Raw genomic sequence first — 24,899 nt, forward strand, 5'->3', positions numbered from 1 at the left:
GGAGATGGGGCTGGGGGCCACTTCCCTCCACTTCACTCTGGGCAGTGGGACACTGGGCTCAGGCCAGGAGTAAACAGATTGGTTTACGGCGCAGAAGACAGGATCTAGTCATTATCCTAAATCAGATCATCACTATGAAAAACCCCAGCCAAAAGCAAGACCCTTTTCCAAAAGCATGTGTTCTCAGTGGACACCACAGCTAGGCCAGCAGCCCTGCGAGGCAGCGTTTTATCAGCAGTCTTCCCCCACAGGCGCCCCGCCTGCACTTCTAGTCTTTTCCTCCCCCCTCCAAAGTCAGGGAAAGTGCAACAGGGTGGTGATAAAAACCCTTTCAAATTCTATTTATTTAACAAGCAGTCTAAAAACAGGGCAATTGCCAATTGCAGGCAGGGCACACTGCAGGGGGGAGCTGTCAGAGTCTGAGGAGCAGGGTAAGGCATGCAGGAGCAGGATAGAGAAGCGGGCTGACCCCTGAGAGGCAGACCTAGGTGGCAGTTCTGGGCCTCCTCTCCCCACAGCCAGGCTTGTGGCTTTGCCCCTGGACAGAGCAGCCTCAGGGAGGGAGTGCCCCTGAGGACTGTGAGGCAGCACAGGCTGGGGCACGAGGGGCCGGGCAGATTCTGTGGCAGATACCTAAGCAGGGTGTGGTAGGAGTTGAGGAGGGTGGAGAGGCCAGGAGCAAGGGGACCAGGAGGCGGTGTCCCAGCTGGGTACAAGGCAGGGACTGAAGCCAAGCAGGACTTTCTCCAGATAGCTATGGGCAATTCGGAATTTCCCTAGGCAACAGGAGTGGCAGGTCCCTGGTCAGCCACCACCAGAGACCAGTACTAGGAGAGATAGAAAGTACTAGATGCTATTCTACCCAGGCCCCATGGGATAGGCTTTCCAGACACGGGTGCCCCGGTTGTGTGGAGTCCCGGGTGTGTGGAGCCCCGGGTGTGTGGAGCCCCGGGTGTGTGGAGCCCTGTGCAGGTAGGTGGGAGTGTAAATGTCAGCCATTCGATAGTGCATCCGGTGATCTCCTCATAGGGATCTCCTTGCTGGCCCCGAGGAATCAGCTCCTTAGCACATGCCCTGCTGGGTGCTGGGGCCAGTACTCAAGTCAGCCCCCCTCCCGGGCTCCTCCCCCTTCTTCCAGCCTGCCTGAAGTTCCCAACAACAGCTGACTGAGATGTGTCCCCAAGCTACAGGGAAGTCCAGCATCAGGGCTCAGCCTAAAACCCTCGGGAGCAGATCAGTGCTGAGAGACTCCAGAGCACAGGGCTGCCCACTGCCATCCACGTGGAAGGTGCCAGTGTGGGTTGTGTGGCTGAGGATGTGTGCCATCGTCAAGGGTGACAGACATGTATTAAAACTGTCAGAGGTATGCAAGTGCCTGTGAGCCAGCATGGCACCGAGGTGTCTCTGAGAGCCACCCTCTGTGTTGTTCTTTGCCAAAGACGTGGTGTAGAGGGTAGTCCCCCACTTTCCGGGTCTGGAGGTCTGGTTTTGCGGATCTGTCCATGCAGGCAGGGGAGAGAGTGATTGTGTGGGACAGGTCTCTCCAGGAGCCCAGAAGCCGGGCTTGTAATCCTGCCCTGCACCGATGAGATCCTCGATTTCAATCACAGTCTGAGAATCGGCTTCCTCATTTGTGAACTGAGGACAGTCACTCTGTGCTATTGATTCTGCAGGGTTGTTGTTAGCATTAAAGATGAGGGACATGAGCCCTGGCCACTGTTTCTTAGTGGTTAGAGCATTTGGCCCATGCACCAAAGGTAGTGCATTCAATTCCCGGTCCAGGGCAAGTCCCTGGGTTATAGGTTTGACCCTCAGTTGGGGCATGTTTGGGAGGCAACCAATCGATGGACCTCTCTCTTCTCCCTCCCTTCCACTCTCTCTAAAAATCAATGGAAAAAAAAACTAGTATCTTCAGGTGAGGATTAACAGCAACAAAAAAGATAAGGGACGCGAGAAGACTTTATATGCTGTAGTGTGTCATATGAATGTAAGTCACTTGCCTTTTTAACTTTGCTTGGGAGGGAGTATTTGAAATAACTTTCTGGTAAAGACTTTAGAGCTGTCTTGTCTAGGGGCTTAGAATCTTGTCATAGAAGGATCTAAGGCCTTGAGGACATATCAATTTGGGTTCAAAGCCAAACTATTAACTGCTAGTTGAGAGGTCTGGGGCAAATTAGCTACTTGTTTGAACCTCAGTTTTCTGTCTGCAAAATGAGCACAGTCATGGTCACTTGACCTTATGCTGGGCCCTCACCTGCTCTGGGCCCCAGGTGCCTGTCTGGAAAAGTAGAATAGCAACAGCTGGTGGTGAGAATTAGCTGAGACAGGTGTGGGAGGCACCTGGCCCCACGGCAGGTGCACAGTAACAGCCTCTGTTCTTACTCCCTCAGTCCTCTCTTCTGCTACTGTTTTGGGGTCTTGGAGCCCTTTCAATCCCCTCCCATGGGCAAATCCCCCCTGAGGACCAGAGCAGAGCCCACCTCAGACTGTTACCACCTGCATAGGGTGGGTTTCTGTATCAATCATCTCACGGCCCACACCCTCCACTGGCTCCCAAAGAGACTGTTGAACTCCAGCTCCTGGTTTACTATTGGAGTGAGTAGCAGGAAATAGGGCCTATGGCGTTTGCCTGCACCAGGTTTAGTAATCACACAGTCCCAGCCTGGTTTAGAAAGATGCCTCCCAGGAAGTATCTGATGTATAAACTCTAGCTCATCCCTTGAAGCACAGCTCAAATGTTATGTTCTCTCTTTTCTTTCTTCTGCACCCATCCTCACCCAGCCAGGACTAGTGCCAGCCTCCTCCGTGCTCCCTGCTCTCTGTACAGAATAGCACTGCCTTAGCATCGCCCCTTTACCTGCCCATCTCCCCCACTTGTAGATCCTCAGAGGCAGAGTGGAAACCACATTGTGTCCTTGTTCCCTGTCAGAGTACCTGGCATGCAGTATATGTTGAATTGTGTTCTATGGAGAATGATCTGTGCCAAGGAAATTGCAAGCTATTTAGTGGATGCATTTTCCTGCCTAGGCCCCAAAGGCAAAGGAGGGTCAGTGTACAAGAGAGAGGCCCAGAGGGTGACAGGAGAACAAGGAAAGGTAGCAGGGAAGTGTGTGTGTGTATCCTGGGAGGGGGGGAGGGTGTTTGTCAATCCCCAGCCCACACAGACACAATGACTTCTGCCTTTAAAAGATTAATTGGTATTCAGAAAGACACCTGTGGCTGGTTGCAGCCACTCCACCCCACCCCCATCCTGTCCCGAGTCCCTCTCCTCCCTGGCCTGGGACTCAGGGACAGGGAGTGATCACTGACCTAAGGCCCAGAGGGCCTGGGACAGAGGCTGTGGGGGCCCTGGAACTGTCTCCTCGTGCCCACCAGGTTCACTCAAGGAGGGAGAGAGAGGATAAAGAGGCAGAGACTTCTGCCAAAGATAAGAAAGAACAATTGGCAGGTGTCCTCTCCAGACCTAGGGAGAGGAGGGGCCAAGTCTGAGAGTCTTGGAAAGAGATACTAGTCATCCATTTAGGGGTCATGCTCTCTGACCTGGGACAGGAGAGCATCTCAAAGGACTGGGCCAAAGGTCACCTTCAGGGAGCCACAGGCTTTGATCTATCTGTCACCCTTCCTTACCTCTTATTGGAAGGAGATGGATGAGGAAAAACAGAGAGGGCAGGAGCATAAAGAGGTGAACCAGGGGACGGCAAGTATATCCCCATAAAAACTCCCTCCATGAGTAAAATGTTAGTGGCCCATGTGCTTTCATGATTATGATGCTACTATCTTTCCACAATCATGTCAGGGAAACACTTCAGAAACCATCAGCTAATCCCATGGCAGAGCAGCGAAGCGAAACTGGTCGTTTTACCTGTACTCCTTATCCCTAAAGGACCCAGCTGCCTAGTGGGGGCACTCATGGCAATGAGAAAGCTGGTGGAGGTGAACAGGGTGGCCCTCAGATAAGCCCAGAACCCAAGCTAGTCTCTGGCCAATGTAGTCATTGGGGGCAGGGGTGGGGGTGGGGGGTGGGAGTGGTGGCAGAGCTGGCATCTCTGGGAGGAACCTCATTCCAGCCCCCCACAGTGGACTTCACAGCTACATAAGGAAGGAGTTATGCAAGCAACTAACCCCAGCAGGAGGAAGGAGAGGAGTTAAAAAGCATGTTAAAAAGAGAGTGGCCCTTTAAGGACTACTTGCATGCAAGCGCACACACAAGCAGACCCCTGTCACAGATGCCCAGCACACACAGGCGAGTGGGGTCAGGCACACCCAGTCCCTCCAGCTGCAGCCTGGCCTTGCATAAGCCACCACTGCCTGGGGCCCCAGGGCTATAATCGCCTCCTCCTCCAAGCCAGGATAACAAAGAGGTAGTACAAGCAAAGGAAGCAGGTGTGTCCAGTCCACCCCAGGTGGCTCCTGCCTGGCTGCCGTCCCAGGACAGAGACAGGGGCCACATTACCCAACGTACCTCTTGTTACCGTCAAAGCATTTCTTTCCTTGCACATTTCTCATTCCTGCCCCTGCTCCCCCTCCCCCCATTGGCTTTTAAGAACCAGGTAGGCCTGACCTGGAGAAGTAAATGATCCTTGATCCTGCGTCAAGGTATTTTCACAGCTTTCATCATGTGAACTCAGGTGTGCAAAGGCGCCTTGTGGAGGCCACAGTTGGCCCTCGCTCCACCTCTATTTTTCCACCCAGTTTTGCCATATGCACCATGCCCCAGGGACCCACAAAGTCTTCCATTCTTCGCCAGCCTCTCTGGTTTCTGCCTCCCTCACCTGTAGGGCCCAGACCTTATCTGGCATTCCTTCAGCGTGGCACAAGGGAAGGACAGTGACCTCTGCCCTTCCTTCCCAAGGCCACTGGCAGAGGCATTCCTGGGGGCTCCACAACCCTCCCTACTAGAACCTTGTCAATCAAATGCTTTCCAAGCAGCTGGGAGGGGACATGTTTATAAAGTGCAGGGTCTCCTGAGAGAATAAAATGTCCCTCCAGTCACCTCCCTGCCTCTGGTGTGTGAGGTGCTCAGAAATGAGAATTTTCTGTCTTCTGTATTCCGAAGTCACCGGGGAGGAGGGAGACGGGAGGGGAGAATGGTAACCGTTTGGGGGTACCCTAAGAATTCCTGAGGCAGAAACAGCAGTTTTTCTCTGTCCCCTGTCCCTCTCTCTGGAGCAACAAATGGCTGCTCATTGGGGCAAGAACATCTGCCGGCCACTTGAACCCTTCAGCTCCTGGTTCACTCACCTTGTCTGTCTGTCATGCAGCAGTGGCTGTGTCTGCATATTTGCCTTTCTCATCAGGATCTTGAGGTCTTCACTGCTGCTTTCAGAGGATACCACACACCAGATGGTTCAGTAAGATCTGGTCCCAGAGCTCTGGGGCTGTGGTTGTTCTTCCCTTCTTTTCTTCTTCCTCATAATATCCACTTCTTTCTCCTCCGTCTCCTTCCCCCCACCTCTCTCTCTGTCTCTCTCTCTCATTCTCTCTCATATAGACACACACACACACACACACACACACACACACACACACACACACACACACACATCACATTTGTGATGGTGTTTTTCCTTTCCAAAGTGTTTCTACCCATACCATCTGCTCATTTTTAATGATTGCAACCCCACTCAAAGGCAGGCATTTGTTACCGCACTGGGAAAACTTAGAATAAAAACAGGTCAATCATTAATAGATTGAGTTAATAGATATTTATTTTCCACTTCGTTGTACCAGGAATTATGCCACGCATTGGCAACACAGTGATGAATGAGATGGACGTCATCTTTGCCTTAGAATCCACTAAAGAAGATGGACATTTAAACAAGTAAGTACAATAAAGTTCAGGATGCATAATAAAAAGAAAAAATAGATGGCCTGAGAACATAGAGCAGGTGGACTCTAGCCCAGCCTATGTGTTAGGAACACCACCCCCCCACACACAAACACACAATCAGTGTATGATCATTGAGACCAGTAGGATGAACACGAGTTACAAAGACAGAAGGGGGAATAGGTGCAGAAAGGTCCACAAATTGTGAAGGTCAAGGATAAGGAGAATATAGCACCATGGAGTAACTAATAATAATATAATAATTTAGCTTGGTGACAGAGTGCAAGAGGAGATATATGTGAGGAGGCTGAAGAAGTTGCCAGGGGTCGGCTCATGGAAGGGCTTTCAGAAGACCACCCTTTGAGGCAAAAGTTGCATTTTACAAAGGTCATTTTGGCTGTAGTGTGCACTATAAGCAGAGAGAGCAGTTAGGAACCTAATCCCGTGATGCAGGCAAGAGATAACAGTGGCCCATTTTAGAATGCCAGTGGGATTCAGAGAGGCAGAGACAAATGAAAGGGGTTGTTTTTATGTCATAGTGTCATGGAACAATCTTCAAAATATATTAAATGAGAAAAGCAAGGACTGTTTTCCTAATATACTGTTCTGTTATATGTATTTATGTACATATAATATCGGATGCCTCCTGCACACCCCCTACTAGGAATCAGGCCCAAAATCCTGGGCATGTGCCCTGACCAGGAACTGAACTGTGACTTCCTGGTTCATAGGTTGATGCTCAACCACTGAGCCACACTGGCTGGGCTATTATATGTATTTTTAAGAGGAACATACATACATATGCTTGGATATGCAGAGAGTAATTTTGGAAGGATAAATAACAAACGTTTATAAGTGAATGCCACTGGAAAGAACACCAGAAGAGCTGGGACAGAGGTAGAAAAGCTTCTCCCCACCCCTGTATATCTTGTGTGCTCTCTCAATTTTGTACCATGTGATGCATTATTAATCACTACTAGTTACTTTTCAAAGGAGGTGTTTTAAGCAAAGAATCCACAAGAGATGAGAGTTGAGACAGATGTAGATAGCACCAAGGATTCTGACTTGGGCAACTTTGATTTGGTTGGAAACATTGGCGGAGGAGCAGGTTTGGTGAGGAAGAAAAGTTGTTCAGTTTGGGACATGTTGAATTTGAGATGTCTGTAAAATATCTAGGTACAGATGTGCAATAGATAGGAATCCAAGCTGTTCATGCCTGGAGCTTGGGAGACATATCTAAATTGAAGATAAGGGATTGGGAATCACAAACATGTGCATGCTAATGCACTCTACGAGGTGGATGGGACTGCCCAGGTGGTGGGAAAAACAGAGCCTATGGACAGAAAATATTGAAGGGATTGGTGAAGAGAAGCAGATAGGGTGGTATAGTATGTGGCTGTGGATATGCTGAGAGGTTGCCTATAATCTGACAGATGCTAGAGAAAGTTCAAGCAAGACTGAGTATTTCAGTGGATTTAACTACAGTTAGATAGATAACCTTGATGAGAGTGATATCAGTAGCATGGAGAGATAAGGTCACATCACAATGGATTGAGGAAACTGTGTAAGGTCAGTGGAAAATGGAGTCTTCTCTTAAGAAATTTGGCCCTGAAGAGAAAGGGAGAGAAAAAAGGTGGGGCAGTCATAGCTAAAAGGCGGTGGTGAGGTGGAGGTGCAACTTGTTTGAAGATGGAAAAGAATAGAGCACGGTTATTTGCTGACTAGAACTAGTAGGGAGGGAGGGGTTGAAGATACACACATGAGAACATTAGAGAAAAAAGTGATAGGCACAGATGACAGAAGAGACAGAAAGAAAACTGAATCTGGAACACAGGTGGGAATATAGCTGTCAACAGGGGAGGACATACTTCCAAGGTAAAAGAAAATACAAGGGATCATGGTGATTGACTGAACACTTTAAGAACCCATACCACCTTTGTACCCTCCATGTGTGTGAGTGTGTGCATGCATGCTCACTCATGTGACCCCTCACCATCCCATACTATTCCTTGCTTTGCATGAGTATCTGGGTGAACCTGTTTATGGTTTCACAAATCCCACATATCTCTTTGCTGTTATAGACTATAGTCCTCTTAAAAGTTATTATGGTTTTTTGGTGAGGGAGATGATGGGGCTAAGATGAGAAGGAACGGGCTGGAGTCAAGAGGGAGGCTACACCTGAGTTCCTATAATGAGCACCCTGACACCCAGTTATCAATGTCCTTCCTGAAGAGGGATGGCCCCTCTTCTATTATTGTCATCCACCCAACAACTCAGCAAAGGGGCAAAGGGAGTTGGGGATGGCAGGAGACTTAGCTGGGAGCTACCTCTAGTCACAAGGTTGGTCAACTGCTAAAGAGCTACCAGAGGGACAGACTAGGGAGAATCCCATAAAAGAAATGTTTGGGCCATTCAAGCATTGAAAGGCATTATTTGACACACATACTTAAAAACACACACCATGATGCAAACAAGATACAAACACTTTACACTCTGAGCCTCAAAAATCAAGGAACTCAGAAACAAAGACAAAAAAAATCAACACAATTGAAACATAGGCAAAGGACGTCAATACACATTTCTAAAAAAAAAATAGATTTACACGTAGTCAACAAGCACACAAAAAGGTATTCAATGTCATTAGGCATTAAGGAAACGCAAACCAAAATTACAATAAGATACCACTTCACATCTATTAGGATGCCTACTCTCAATAACAACAACAGCAATAACAACACAAAAAGTAACAAGTGTTGATGAGGATGTGGAGAAATTGGAACACTGTACGTATATTGCTGGAGGAAATGTAAAAGAGCACATCCACTGAGGAAAAGAATATGGCAGTTTCTCAAAACATTAGGCAAAGATTACAGTAAGATCCAGCAACTCCACTTGTGTGTACCCAAAGGAATTGAAACCAGGGACTTAGATAATTGTACACTAATATTTGTAACAGTATTACTCATAATAGTCAAAAGGTGGAAACAACCCAAATGTCCAACCATGATGAATCGATAAACATAATTTGTATATGCATACAATTAAATTAATTTAGTCTTTAAAAAGAATGAAATTCTTATACATGCTAAAACATGAATGAACCTTGAAAGCATTATGCTAAGTGAAATACACCAGATACAATAGAACTAATTGTATGATTTCACTTTTATGAGGTGCCTAGAGTAGTCAAATTTATAAAAGAAAGTAGAACATTAATTATCAGGGGCTCTAGGGAGCAGATAATGGGGAATTAATGTTGAATGGGTATAAGAGTTTCACCATAAGATGATGAAAATGTTCTATAAATAAATACTGGTGATAGTTGAACAACAATGTGAATATAATTAATGCCATGGAATTGTATACCTATAAATGATTAAAGTCATCATTTTATGTGTATATTACCACAATAAATTAAAAAAATAAAGCAAGGATGAAGAACCTTTTTTCTCACAGTCTTCTAGTTGGGGTTTGGTTGCTACGTGGGGAGAGAGCCCTTCAGGGCTATAGGAAAAAGGGAAGAGCCACAACCTCAGGGCCATGCCTGTCTTTTCCCACATTCAGCATGTGGATCCAGGCAGGCTACACAGCTTACTACTTTCCAGTACCTTCAAGAAGCAAAGAGATGATCCAGATATTATTAGTCTAGCATCCCTATTTCATGTCTTTGATGGCCAAGCCCAACTTTGCTAAAAACAAAACAAAACCTTCTTTTCCTAAGATGTAGGGCTTTCAGAAGATGTGTCGGACAACACTTGCCTATTGCCCATCTCCAGAAATGCTTAGATGAAGTTTGAGACACGACCTTCAAATATTATTCTGTCCATCCCCTCCCATTATTAACAGCATGGAAGTTAGATACTTGTATAGGAAAGTGCCTCTCTCCCTGCTTCCCACCCAGGCCACCTGGAGCTATGTCAAGAGCAACAGGAGTTCTAATCATAAATACATATTTTCCTCTCCATCACCCTCACCAAGCTCCAGTCCAAGATTCAAGTGTCCCAGGGTGTTGCGACGAAGGATCTCCCAACCCCGGTGACTGCTGCTGCGGGATGTGGTCCGGGACAGGGAGGGCGTTGGGAGGGTCAGAGAGCCTCTGGCTCGAGTCCCATTTTCAACCACAGAGAGATGTTTCTCAGAAAGATGTTCATCCTCCCTATCTGAGGACTTGAAAGCTTCCACATAGCGAAGCATTCGCAACGTATTTTGATCATGGAGGCTCTCGATTCTGAGGGGAAAAGGGAAAGCACTCAGTTGAGGTGGGCAGAGATGGGCTGTGGGGAGGAACAGAGGTGAATGGGGCACATGTAGGAGACTGGACCAAGAGGAAAGGGGAAGGTTAGGAGCAGAGGTGACATAAGAAGAGCACCCAGGGTCAAGTGAAGGAAAGTGCAATAGAATGAAGGACTAACTGGGGTAGAGACCAAGGAGGTCTTGAACTCAGGATTTGAGTGTGAGTATGATGGTGGGGAATATGGGTGAATATGAAAGAGAAAAAAGCCAATTAATAAAAAATTGTATCATAAAAATGAGGTAAAATTCAGGACATAAATAAGAGGAGAGAAGAAACAGGTTAGGAGCTAAGAATAGAGTATGAAGGAGGTTAGCTTTAGGCAAGAACATACTAGAATGGGGGTCATCTGGGAATAAGATTATAACAAGTTGGGTAGTCCATCTCCACATCCAAGCATAGATACATACATGTAGTTTTTCACATGCCCTGATGGACACATAGCCTGGCATCAGCTATCATCATTCTTTCTACCCTCCTCGGCTCCAGCCTCCTCCCTCAAACTGGCTAATGCAGGGTCACTGTATAGAGTGATGACTTCTCCCTAAGGTCCAATGGGGATCTCAAGAATGGAGAGGAGGGTGATAAATGTGGAACTGGTCACCCTTGTTCCCATGGCATCACACACATTTCAGTTCACGCATATACATTGTCACTCACCGCAGGAACCAGCGGTCCCCTAGCCCGTACTTGTACCCACAGATCCCAGAGCGAGGCCACAGGAAGCGAGGCATCTTTCTCTCCAGCATCACGGTGGTGGCCACAACCTGGACAGGGGGAGAGGTAGAGGAAGAACTCAGAAGGAGCCATGTGGTTCAAAGAACACAGACAGAGAACCCAAGGGCAACTATGGAATAGAGACAGCAGATATCAATGGAGATGACAGTCATTGATCCTTCCCCTCACCTGTGCCAGGCACCATGCTATCTGCTTTACTCCTAATTCATCAGAAAAGGACAAGAATATTTTATGAGTGCTTTGAATAAAACAGTGACCCCTACATTACTATTCAGATTCATTAAAAGTGACTCACTCCAAAGTAATTTCATTTGCTCTTTCATAGGAAAGCCATAGACCAATGATCCTGATTTAAATAAAATTATTAAATAGAATCTCTATGATCTTGAGGATTAAGTAAGGTTGCCAGTGCTCAGAGAACTTGTAGCAAATATCCTAACAAGGAAGAGAGTAGGCTAATGATGGCACACTTAGCAGGGAAAATTCTAGTGGCATGTCACATGTTCTGTACTTTGCCCAGCCTTCATTAATTACTTAAATTTAACAGAAGAAAAACTTATCAAATATACCCGTGACACAAAATAGGGAGGGATATGTAATTTGCAAGGTGACAGAAGCAATATAAAAATGATCTCACCAGACAGGAATGCTGGGCAGAAACCAATAACATAAAACTTAAGGAAACCAAATATAAGGTTCTTTATTTATGTTTAAGACTCAAGTGTCTGTGTAAGTACAGGAAAACAGTGACAGAGCTTAGCGAAGTAAGTTGGGTAACAGAAATGCGGGGTTCTAGTTGATCATAAGCTCAATTTTAGGTGCTATTCATGGTTTATTGTCCAAAGCAAGGAAGGGCATGCCCACTCTTCATGCTGCATTCCTCTGATTATATCAGGACCATCCCAGTTTTGAAAGGCCCATGATCTATTAGGGCATGAACAGGAGCATGCAGCCAGGATGGATTGGGGCCAAGAAGCTTCATTAATTGAAATGACTGCCAATCCTTTAAAATGCCCAGTTCTCCATTTTCCATTCTTACACCCTGTGTCTTTCTAGTACTCTACACTTCTCTTTAAAAAATATATATATATATATATATATATATATATATATATATATATATGTATATATATATATATATATATATATATATATATATATATATAATTGATTTTTTACAGAGAGGAAAGGAGAAAGATAGAGAGTTAGAAACATCGATGAGAGAGAAACATCGATCAGCTGCCTCCTGCACACCCCCCACTGGGGATTTGCCCGCAACCAAGGTACATGCCCTTGACCGGAATCGAACCTGGGACCTTTCAGTCCTCAGGCCGACGCTCTATCCACTGAGCCAAACCGGTCCCAGCTGCACTTCTCTTGACCTTCTCTCAGTTTCCTAGTTGTACCAAGTTCCATCCAAACTCAGGACTTTCAATCATTCCATTCCCTTTCCCTGGATAGCTTTTCTTCCTCTTTATCTTGAAAAGGACACTTTTTGTTTTCTTTGCGCTATCTTTGAAACCCCCACCTTCTCTGGTAACAGGGCCCATCTTTCATTTAGATAATCTCTCCTCCTCTACCCCCACTTCATCAATTGAAGAAGATTTGTCTGCATACAGTTCTGGTTGATTAGTCTGTTCTCCCCAGACTCCTCTTCCATTACCACCACCACCACTATCCAGTTGTATAACTCAGACTTGTTGCAATGAGATAGAACTGAGACTGGGTTCACTGGAAGGAAGATGCTCTTTTAAAGGCACATTTCACAGCATCAGGATACAACATGAATGGGGCCCTTGGCATTGTGCTATGAAGTACACTTGCTCATTCCTTTGGGAGTTTACAGCTTCCCTTAGAAAAGCTGGACAACAGTGAGCAGAACAGAAAAGCTGGTATAGTGCCTGAAACGATCTGGGCTCCAACCAGACATACCTAAATTTAGTTTAATTATTTAAACTTTTTATTTATGGAGGCCAACACAAACTCCTCCCACTGCCTTTCTTAAGTCTATTTAAGTTTGATTTTCTGTCCTGTAGCCAAGAGTCCTGATAGATTCAAATCCTAATCTTTATCTTTCTTCCTTATTCTTCTTAACTGGTTAATTCTTACCCATGTTTAGGGCTCCTCTTAAATGTCACTCCATCAGAAAAGCCTTTCCTAACTTTCCTGTCAGACTCCCCTGTTGCACCCTGCTCATAGCATCTTCTACTTCTCTGTGACACTTTTACTACAATTGTACAGCTTCCTGCGAAGTCATTTGTTTGATGTCTGTCTTTCCAAGCTCATGTAAGGTCCATGAGGACACAGCTTGCATTGGTGTGTTCGTGCTTGTATCCTCCAGCTCCTGGACACTTCCCAACTCATAATTATTATCTAAACAATTATTATAAAATGAATGAAAAGTTTGAGGGATTAACTAATAGCTGTATTCAAATAGGGAAGGGTGTGTTCTGCATTATACAAGAAAACTTGGGCCAAAGAATGGAATTATAGAAAAATGTGTTTCAGCTCAATGTAACATGGGCTTTTCTAATAACAAAAAAACACTTAAAATGTGAAATAAACTTGCCTCCTCCCAATCACTGCCCAAATCCACATGATAATAAGATCCCAATCAGCATTTAAAAAGATATTGAATGACTCTCTGGCCAATAAATGATTACACAATGGATAGAAACTCAACTAGAGGACCACTAAAGGAATTTCCAACTCTAAAATTTTATTAGCCTATCATGATATAAAAGAAACAGAACAGCCCTGCCAGTGTTACTCAGTGGTTAAGCATTGACCTATGAACCACAAGGTCATGGTTCTATTCCAAGTCTGGGCTCATGCCCAGGTTGTGGGCTCAATCCCTGTGGAGACATGATAAGGCAGCTGATCATGTCTCTCTCTCATCAATGTTCTATTTCTCTCTCCCACTCCCTTCCTCTCTGAAATCAATAAAAATATATTTTAAAAACAGATCATAGAGAAACAGGGAGTTATAGAAGATAAGGTCCAAATTAAAAAGTAGGATATAGGAGATCCAAGATGGCTACCAATGGGATGGCAAGCTGTAAGATAGTGTGTGAGTTAGAGAATGAAAGGAGGGTGTATGGATGTGCAGGGAGTGTCTATATTTGTGAGTGAGGGACAGCTATATTCCAAGGAATTGTTGGGGACTGCGGACGGGGCTCCCCTGGATTGGCAGCCTCTACTGCTGCTGAAATCTCTCCCAGAGTGGCTGGCTCTGCCACAGAGACAACACCATCTTAAAGGGAAGAGTGGCAGTGATCTGAAGCCCAGCCTTACCTTCCACTGGGCAGACTTCAGATACTTCCCAGGACCCTACAACCACAACCCCCAGGAACAAGCTGCCTCAGCTGCAAACCCAGAAACACCAAAACTCTAGTCTCTCTGACCATGAGTGCCAAGAAAGTCTGTCCAGGAGGAGACAAAGCGGTGTGAATACATAGATGAGCCCTGTGCCTTCTTATAGAGCAGATAGAAGGAACAGCTGAATGGATTACATCCACCCAGAACTGGCAAATTAAATACAGCTGGTGAGGCAATCTGTGGATGTAAAGGTCAGATATCATCTAGGGAAAGTCAATGCAAGACAGAGAGCTACATAACCAGACATCCAGAGGGGAGCGATCATGGGGAGACATAGAAACAGCCCGCATATGAAAGAACAGGAGGAATCACCATAAAATAAACAAAATGGAGGCAAGCAATATGTCAGAGAAAGAATTCAGAGCAATGGTCATAAGGTGGCTGAAAAGGATGGAAGACAAATTCAACAACATGTGTAAGAACCAAGAGGAAATGAAGAAGAACCAAGAAGAAATGAAAAAAATGACATTGCTGCAATAAAGAACTCAATAGAAAGCATCAATAGTAGACTGAAAGAAGCAGAGGACCACATCAGTGAGCTAGAAGACAAGGTAGGAAAAAATACCCAAGCAGAGCAGTATCTAGAAAACAAAACAAAACAAAAAACCTTAAAAAACAGGAGGAGAGCCTAAGGGAACTGTGGGACAAAAGGAAACTAATTAACATCCACATAATAGGTGTGCCAGAAGGAGAGGAAACTGAGCAAGGAATATAAAACCGGTTTGAAGAAATAATGACAGAAAACTTCCTTGATATAAAGAAGAAAAAACTCACATAAGTCCAAAAAGCTCACAGAGTGCCAAAAGACCAACACCAAGACACATCATAATTAAACTGTCAAAAACCAAGGACAAAGTAAGAATCTTAAAGGCTGCCAGAGAGAGACAGAAAGTTACCTACAAAGGAACCCCCATCAGACTAGTGACTGATTTCTCAACAGAAACACATCAGGCCAGAAGGGAATAAAATGAAATATACAAAGTCATGCAAAGGAAGGGTCTGAATCCAAGAATACTGTACCCAGCAAGGCTATCAATCAAAATTGAGGGTGAAATTAGGAGCTTCACAGACAGAAAAGGACTAAGGGAGTTTATTACCACCAAACCAGCAATGCAAGAAATGCTAAAGGGTCTGCTGTAAAAAGAAAAAATAGGAAGGGAAGAAGGAACACAGGCATAAAGAATAAAAATGGCAACAAACAAGTACCTATCAGTAATAACTTTAAATATAAATGGATTAAATGCCCCAATCAAAAGACATAGGGTAGCTGAATGGATAAGAAAGCATGTCTGCTGTCTACAGAAAACCCACCTCAGACAAAAGGACTTACACAGACTGATGGTAAAGGGATGGAAAAAGGTTTTTCAGACAAATGGAAATGAAAAAACAGCTGGGATAGCAATACTTATATCTGACAAATTAGACCTCAAAGTGAAGGCCATAACAAGAGATAAAGAAGGCCACATCATAATACTAAAGGGAGAAATCCAACAAGAAGAAATAACTTGAGGGGTGGGGGGGGTTATGCGGGGATAAGGACACATATGTAATAATCAATAAGAAAATTTTTAAAAAATTAAAAAATAAAATAAAATAAAGAAGAAATAACTCTGGTAAACATATACACACCCAATACAGGAGCACCCAAATACATAAAAAACTTCTGGAGGATATCAAGGGAGAGATTGACAGCAATACAGTCATAGTAGGGGACTTTAATACCGCACTAACACTACTGGAAAAATCCTCTAAACAAAAAATCATCAAAGAAACATCAATCCTAAATGACTCACTAGATCAGATGGAATTAATTGACATCTTCATAACATTTCACCCCATAGCCACAGAATATACATTCCTCTCAAGTGCACATGGGTCATTTTCAAAGATAGACCACATATTGGGACACAGGCAAAGTCTCTTCAAATTCAAGAAAATAGAAATCATATCAAGCATCTTCTCAGATCACAATGGCATAAAACTAGAAGTCAACTACAATAAAAACAATGGAAAAAATCAAACACCTGGAGGCTAAATAGCATGCTATTAAACAATGATTGGGTTACCAAAGAGATCAAAGAGGAAATAAAAAGCATCATGGCAACAAATGACAATGAAAACATAACAATCCAAAATCTATGGGACAGTAAAAGCAGTCTTGAGAGGGAAGTTCATAGCTCTACAGGCCTATCTCAAAAAAACAAGAAACAATGGTAATAAATGATCTAACCATACAACTCAAAGAGTTAGAAAGAGAGCAACAAGAAGAGCCCAGGGTAAGCAGAAGAAAGGAAATAATAAAGATCAGAGTGGAGATAAATGACATAAAAACAACAACAAAAATACAAAAGATCAACAAAACCAAGAGCTAGTTCTTTGAAAGGATAAACAAGATGGATGAACCTTTAGCCAGGCTCACCAAGAAACAAAGAGAGAGGATCCAAATAAACAAAATCAGAAATGAAAGAGGTGAAGTAACAACCGATCCCACAGAAATACAAACGATTATGAAAAAATACTATGAACAACTCTATTCCAACAAAATGGACAACCTAGATGAAATGGACATATTCTTAGAAAAATACAAGCTCCAAAAACTCAATCAGGAAGAAACAAAAAATCCTGAATAGACTAATAACTACCAAAGAAATTGAAGCAGCAATCAAAAATCTTCCAGCAAACAAAAGCCCTCATCCAGACGGCTTTACAGGGGAGTTCTACCAAGTATTCAGAGAAGCACTAAACCTATCATCCTCAGACTATTCCAAAAAAATTCAAGAGGAAGGCACACTTCCAAGTTCTGTCTATGAAGCCAGTATTACCCTAATCCCTAAACCAGATAAAGACACCACAAAAAAAGAGAACTACTGGCCAATATCCTTGATGAACAAAAATGCTAAAATCCTAAACACAATTCTAGCAAATCAGATTCAGCATTACATTAGAAAGATCATACACCATGACCAAGAGGGATTTATTCCGGGGTTGCAAGTATGGTACAATATTCGCAAGTCAACAAATGTGATACATCACATAAACAAACTGAGAGACAAAAATCACATAATCATATCAATTGATGCAGAAAAAGCATTTGACAAAATCTAACACCTTTTCTTGATAAAAACTCTCAGCAAAGTGGGAATAGTGGAATCATACCTCAACATAATAAAGCCTTATATGACAAACCTACAGCCAATATCATACTCAATGGGCAAAAACTAAATTCATTTCCCCTAAGAACAGGAATAAGACAGGAGTGCCCACTTTCACCACTCCTGTTCAATATAGTACTGGAAGTGCTAGCCATAGTGATCAGACAAGAAGAAGAAATAAAAGGCATCCAAATTGGAAAAGAAGAAGTAAAACTGTCCTTATTCACAGATGACATGATACTATACATAGAAAACCCCAAAGACTCCATCAAAAAAACTACTAGACCTAATAAATGAATTTGGCAATGTAGCAGGATGCAAAATTAACACCCAGAAATCTATGGTCTTTTTACACACCAATTATGAACTCACCGAAAGGGAAATGAAAAAAAATTCTCATTTACCATTGGACCAAAACACTTAAGATACCTAGGAATAAATTTAACTAAGAATGTAAAAGACTTGTACTAAGAAAATTTCAGGACATTGAAAAAAGAGATTGAGGAAGACATAAACAAATGGAAGAACATACCATGTTCATGGATTGGTAGAATCAATATCATTAAAATGTCCATATCACCCAGAGCAATCTGCAGATTCAATGTAATCCCCATTAAAATACCAACAGCATATTTCAAAGATCTAGAACAAACTCTCCAAACATTCATCTGGAATTTAAAAAAGACCCCAAATAGCCACAGCAATCCTGAGAAAGAAGAACAAAGTTGGAGGAATCACATTACCAGATATCAAGCTATATTACCAAGCCATGGTTCTCAAAACTGCCTGGTACTGGCACAAGAACAGACATATAGACCAATGGAACAGAACAGAGGACCCAGAAATTGACCCAAGCCATTATGCTCAATTAATATTTGACAAAGGAGACAAGAGCATATAATGGAGTCAAAACAGTCTCTTTAATAAATGGTGCTAGGAAATTTGGTCAGACACATGCAAAAAAATGAAACTAGATCACCAACTTACACCATACACAAAAACAAACTCAAAATGGCTAAAGGACTTGAATGTAAGATGGGAAACCATAAAAATTCTACAAGATTCCATAGGCAGCAAAATACCAGACATATGTCATAGCAATATCTTTACAGACACAGCTCCTAGGGCAATGAAGACTAAGGAGGAAATAAACAAATGGGACTACATCAAAATAAAAAGCTTCTGCACAGCAAAAGAAACCATCAACAAAACAAGAAAGCAACAAGCACTGCATGGGAGAACATATTTGCCAATGCTATTTCAGATAAGGGTTTAATCTCCAAAATTTAAAGAGAACTCATACAACTTAACAAAAGGAAGATAAACTATCCAATCAAAAAATGGTCAAATAATCTAAATAGACACTTTTTGAAAGAAGACATACAGAAGGCCCAGAAACATATGAAAACATGCTCAAAGTCACTAATCATCTAAGAGATGCAAATCAAAACAACAATGAGATGCCACCTCACACCTGTTAGAATGGCTATCATCAACAAATCAACAGACGATACGTGCTGGCAAAGATGTGGAGAAAAAGGAACCGGACTGCACTGCTGGTGGGAATGCAGACTGGTGCAGCCACTGTGAAAGACAGGATAGAGTTTCCTCAAAAAGTTAAAAATGAAACTCCCATTTGACCTAGTTATCCCACTTCTAGAACTATATCCCAAGAAATCAGAAACAGCAATCAGAAAGGATATATGCACCCCTATGTTCATAGCAGCACAATTTATAATAGCTAAGATTTGGAAACAGCCTAAGTGCCCATCAGCAGATGAGTGGATTAAAAAACTGTGGTACATCTACACAATGGAATACTATGCCACTATAAAAAAGAAGGAACTTTTACCATTTGTAACAACATGGATGGAAATAGAGAGCATTATGCTAAGAGAAATAAGCCAGTTGGAGTAAGATAAATATCACATGATCGCCCTAACCGGTTTGGCTCAGTGGATAGAGCGTCAGCCTGCGGACTCAAAGGTCCCAGGTTCGATTCTGGTCGAGGGCATGTACCTTGGTTGCGGGCACATCCCCAGTGGGGAGTGTGCAGGAGGCAGCTGATAGATGTTTCTCTCATCGATGTTTCTGGCTCTCTATCCCTCTCCCTTCCTCTCTGTAGAAAACCAATAAAATATATTTTAAAAAAAACCACATGATCTCACTCAAATGTGGGATATAATGATCAAAATAATTTGATGAACAAGAACAGATCGATCTATAGACAAATGGTGGTGGTGGGGTGTTAGAGAGCAACCAAAGGACTTGTATGCATGCATATTAACATAACCAATGGACACAGACACTGGGGCAGTGGGGGCTTGCCCAGGGTGATAATGGCTGGGGGGGGGAGGGGGTGGTGTCAATTTGGGATAAAGGAGACATATGTAAAACTTTAGACAATAAAAAATTCTAAAATTATCAGAAAAAAATAAATAAAAACTAGGATATATAAGAACAAGACTGTTTCTAGTTCTCCCTGGACTCAAAGATGATGGCTGAATCTACTTTTCCCTTGTGATCAATATCCTCAGATCTTGGGTGTTGATACTACCCATTGCTACCATTTTACCCTCCTTTTTCTCCTAGATCTATCCAAATGTATCTCTGTTGAGGTGACAGCCCCACTGGGTTTTTTATGACTCTCCTAAGAGTCATCCACCATAACATAACACTCTGATTCCCCCCCACCACCCCCTGCTCCTTAGTAAGACTAACATTAGTAAACTTACCTGAGCCCTCCAGAGCTCATCGCGCTCTTGAGCCACTCGCCAGTGAGTATCACCCATCATGGCTATGAACAGGTTGAGCATAAGTAGTGTGGCGATGATGGCAAAGGCCGCATAGGTGATGTGGTATATGAAAGGCAAATCCACGTCATAGTTGGCAGGGCCATCGATGAGGGTGAGGAAAAGCTCAAAGGTCGTGAACAGTGATGTGGGGTAGTTATAGAATTCCCCTAGCTTTTTTGGGTCCTCTGTCTGGAAAATGATAAAGAACGCTGCTCCGCCCAAGAAAAAGGCATAGAGATGGAAGAAAAGAGAATGATCACAATAAGCATTCATTCTACTTCCAACATATATCTCCGTACACTTACATGCACCTATACCAACTTACACACCTAAAAATATAGATGTGTGAATGTATGCATGTAAGTTACATTTTACATGTGGACCTAAGCATACACACACACACACACACACACACACACACACACTAATAGCCCTGCACACGAATCCATGCGCCTGGCCACTCTGTGCCTGCGGCCCAGAGGCCCATCCATGGCTGGGCACGGAATGCTTGCCTCATCGACGGGGCAACGACGCAAGCATTCTGCGCCCTGGCCTGGCCAGAGGCCCATCTACCACTGGAAAATGCAAAGACTTCCCTCCCTGTTATCAGGAACTCTGATAAAGGGCTTCCTTCCTCTTTCTCAGCCAGCTTTCACCCCTGTGCCTCTGCCACCAGCCCCTCCTGTCACACTATCCTTCACCCCCTCCACCCTCTGGCCGCCCAGACTTGACCTTGCCTGGGAGTCAGGGGCCACTTGACTCTGCTCAGCTCGCCAGTTTCTTCTCTTCTTATGCAAGCATTCTGTGCCCTGGCCAGGCCAGAGGCCCTTCTGTGGCCAGGCACAGAACGCTTGCCTCGTCGCCGTGGCGACAAAGCAAGCATTTTGCCAGGCCACTCACACTGCCCACTCTCAGCGGCCGCCCCCCCAGGACTGGGGGACTCCGGCGGGGCTGAGAGGACTGGGCGCCGCCATCTTGTGGCTATGGATGCCGCCATCTTTACGACAGAGTAGTGGTTAATTTGCATATTATCATTTTATTAGATAGGATATATACATATATTTTAGTTTTAACCTTTTATAGTTCAGCTGCTGGTGCAGTTTTTTGGTCTACTGGTTTATAGGATCCCCGTTTAATAGGGAATTCCTAAGACAGGAATAGTGCCCTTTGTACTGAGCCCTGGTCTTTGAGAATTGGGGGGTTCTTCAAATATCATCTAGAACATCCCATTGTCTTATGGATGTTCAGTTGAGGACATTGAAGACTGGATTAGAGTTGTCGCCTTTGGCTCTTCCTTCCTCTTTCTGCCTAAAAACTTTCTTCTACTCATTTGCTTTCCCTGTCCCTCCCCCTGTCTGCCAGTTTCATGCTGTGATCCTTTCTCTCCTTCCTGGCATTCTCCCACTGCATCCAGGGCCTTCGGTAAGCACCTGCTTGCCTCTCTCTGCCCAGTCTTTCTTCACAACTCTGTCTATTTTCCTCTCTCATTCTTCAAACTCTCCAAACATTTTTTGTACCTCCTTTTGAGAATTCTTTCTCTTTTTTTCAACTTTGACCACACATAGAAAAAAAAGCACATTATGTGTTATTGAATGCTTTATGTTTCTTCTATAGTGTACATATAGACGGCTTACATACTGCACTGTCTCTGCCTACATCATTTTCTGAAATCCACATGTGGCCAGTCTTTCCTGTTTAATGTCCCTCTCACTACAAAGCCCTTTTTCTACATGTCCTTTAAGGATCTTGCAGAGTGGGTAGTCAACATGAATGTTATTGGCTCAGAAAGTCAGAGCACATGGGTTTACCTTCTAGGCCAACCTGAATGACCTTGGTTCTATGGGTGTCAGTGTGTATTTTGACTCACTTTCCACTTGGGAGGGGGAGTAAATGGGAGTGCAAACAAGAACTGAGAGCAAGAGTGAGAGAGAATATTCTGAAGAATTGGATCCAATTATCTAGTGGGGGAAGGAGTAGTGCTCTTACCTGAGGCAAATCCCAGAATAACCACAACCATCAGCCAGCAGAAACGCAGTAAGTCTCCAAAAATCATCTACAGAAAACAGAGAAGGGGAGAGAGGGTGGAGTGATCCTTTTCCCATTTGCCTCTCAGCAGTTATCACTAATTGATCAGGAGGTCCATGGAGTTCCACCAGATCCACTCTGAGCATCATTTTTCTTTTGGCTCCCACCCGCTCCCTCTGTCTGGGAAGGTCCCATGGATGAAGCCAGAGGAAACTTTGGGGAAAGCACTGACCTTCTGAATCATGATGCTGAAGGGACCCAACATCTGGAATCCTCGGGCAAAGTATATAACGCTGCACCAGCCCAGTACCAGACCGAGGGACATGGGCACCACCTCCCCTCTGGTGTTGGAGAGCCTCATCACCATGGTCACCAGCACTAGGGAGGCAGAGGTGATGCTGGAGGGGAGAGCAGAGAGCAGGAAGTGAGAGGAAGGCTGGATATTCTAGGTCCTCTCCAACACAGTCATGACTTGGGTGGTATCTACACACTTAGACTTAATCTTTATATCTGAAACGCACATATAGGAAAAGTAAGCTGAGGTCTAGGTCCCACAGAGACCTGGAGCAATTCTGGTGAGGGAAGACATGGGGCTGGAAGGAAGGGACACTCACATGATGACATGGAATGGCCCACCAAGGACAGTCTGTCCAAAATAGCGAGAGACACCAACCCTGAAGATGTCTGGGATCTGGGAAGAGGCCAGTAAAACAAAAAGACCATGGAGACTGCAGTTCAGTCTGAGGTCTCAGGTAGATGGCCTTGGCCTGGACCCCATGTGTACCTCACCTCTAGGATCAGCATGATTAGAGCCCCGACGACGGTCACCAGCTCCCCCACCAGCCGGATTTTATCCTGTTCAGTTACATAGGCCTCCTATGAGGGAAAATTCAGGATGAGAAATGCTTTCTGATTAATTTAAACTCAAATCCTTTTGGGCAAGTGGTCTAATGCAAGGGTGGAGAACCTTAGGCCCACAGGTTGCATAAAGTCCATGAAATCATTTGGTCTGACCCTGCCAAGGCATTAGGGGTGAATTAATTAAATGCTTGACCAAATATAGCAGGCTAATTTTTTTATACCAGGCTAATTTTTAAGTTGATAATTTTGTATGGCCCACAAATGATGTTATAAATATCCAAATGGCCCTTGGCAGAAAAACGGTTCCACACCCCTGGTATAAAGTAACTCAGGTCTATCCAAAATGAAGAAAAGATCACCTTTCTACACCACCACACCCAGGATGGTTTTGTCATTGTGGCTAACTCTGTGACCAGGACATTAGTCTGTGTATCCATATGTTGCTTATGCTGATAACTTGAGTAATTCCCTAGCAAGTCATCTTTTATACATATGTTATGAGTGGTAATTTATGCTATATGTACCGAAGGGCTGTGATCACATTTCAGAGCATCAAGTTTAGAAAGTTATTGTAACAGGAAGAGGTATTAGTGGCTTGGAATGGTTTCAGCTATGCGGAAATTCCAGCTTTTCCAATCCCATTGTGTTTCCTGGCAGGTAGAAGGGACTATAAACATATAGTTCAGTTTATAAACAGAATTCAGTTTCCCGTGTGGAGCCAGAACCCACTAACTCTAGCACAACCTCAACTCAGGCACTAGACTTTCCTGATCTTGAGGTTTCTCATCTGAAAAATGGAAACTCTGATGCTTACCTCCCCAGGGTTACTGTGAAGTTGGAATTAGATGATGTATTTGGTTGTACTTCATAATCTATAAAATAGTATAGATATATTTATCATGGTTTTATTAGGACTTGGCAATAGAGAAAAGAGCAGGCAAGGTGCTAGAGACACTATATGGATTTTAGTTCTGAGGAAGGGCCCCTGTCTTGTCCTGAGCAGTAGGTGTGGAAGCTATAGTCCTATGTTCAAGATAAAAATAAGACCATCCTTTTTGGATGCATATTACATCATAGTGAGTCTTTGCCACATTATACAGAGATAGTGATGGAGTTCTACCATAATGATCTTTAACTTTTTTGAAGTTCTGAGCACATCTGAGACTATCATAAAGACTACAGACCCTCCTTCCAGAAAACAGTTCATACATATGCAGTCCCCACATAAATTTAGACAAATAATTTTAACACATTCAAATACCCTTTACACTTTTGAGAACTCTGTTCTCCATAGTCATGTCTCTGAATAGTGTAACCAAGTTAGGAGGTGAGGGACCTTGGAGTCAGTGCGAAAGTTGATGATTTCAACTGAAGAGGATATGATTGCTCATGACACATAAGGAAAGCTAAGTAACTTTACTCTGCTAATAAACTGGAACCTCTTAGCAGAGGGAGTGCACTTAGTGAGTGCACTTTGGTGGTGCACTCACTGGTACAATGAGAGGCATAGCTTTTGAAACAGGAAGAGATGTCATATGGTAGGAGGTGATCTATGGTATAGAAAAAGTACCCACCAAGTGCCTCATGGCTCAGAATGTGTAGAACAGAGCAAAAGAAGCCAAGGAGATAGCCTTTAAACATAGGGCCAGACTGACCAGCAGATGGTTGAAATGTTGAAACTACATCATATGGGGCCAAGAAAGACTGGGAAAAGATTTGGTATCTGTGCCTGCTGAACAGTGTGATGTAACAACCCGTGACTAGATTTTAGTTACATTTTTGTTGTTTAAAGAATTGATGATCTGTAAACTTCTCTGACATTTATCTGTCTT

At 43.7% G+C, this 24,899-nt stretch overlaps 1 protein-coding gene across 5 annotated transcripts in view; it reads right to left on the reverse strand.

Annotated features, from left to right (window-relative positions):
- Nucleotides 1-5,686: 5,686 nt before the first annotated feature.
- The window catches only part of TRPV5 (transient receptor potential cation channel subfamily V member 5), a 37,908-nt gene continuing 18,695 nt past the window's right edge, over nucleotides 5,687-24,899 (reverse strand). For all 5 annotated transcript variants that reach the window (XM_059712035.1, XM_059712033.1, XM_059712034.1 and 2 more), the window contains 7 exons: nucleotides 22,996-23,082; nucleotides 22,821-22,897; nucleotides 22,439-22,604; nucleotides 22,168-22,234; nucleotides 20,122-20,390; nucleotides 10,779-10,885; nucleotides 5,687-10,055 (listed from right to left, as the gene is read on the reverse strand). In XM_059712035.1, the coding sequence (XP_059568018.1) occupies nucleotides 9,767-10,055; nucleotides 10,779-10,885; nucleotides 20,122-20,390; nucleotides 22,168-22,234; nucleotides 22,439-22,604; nucleotides 22,821-22,897; nucleotides 22,996-23,082 (1,062 nt within the window). In that variant the 3' untranslated portion in view covers nucleotides 5,687-9,766. The remainder of the gene's footprint in view (nucleotides 10,056-10,778; nucleotides 10,886-20,121; nucleotides 20,391-22,167; nucleotides 22,235-22,438; nucleotides 22,605-22,820; nucleotides 22,898-22,995; nucleotides 23,083-24,899) is intronic.

Source organism: Myotis daubentonii, chromosome 10, assembly GCF_963259705.1.
Source record: "Myotis daubentonii chromosome 10, mMyoDau2.1, whole genome shotgun sequence".
NCBI lineage: Eukaryota > Metazoa > Chordata > Mammalia > Chiroptera > Vespertilionidae > Myotis > Myotis daubentonii.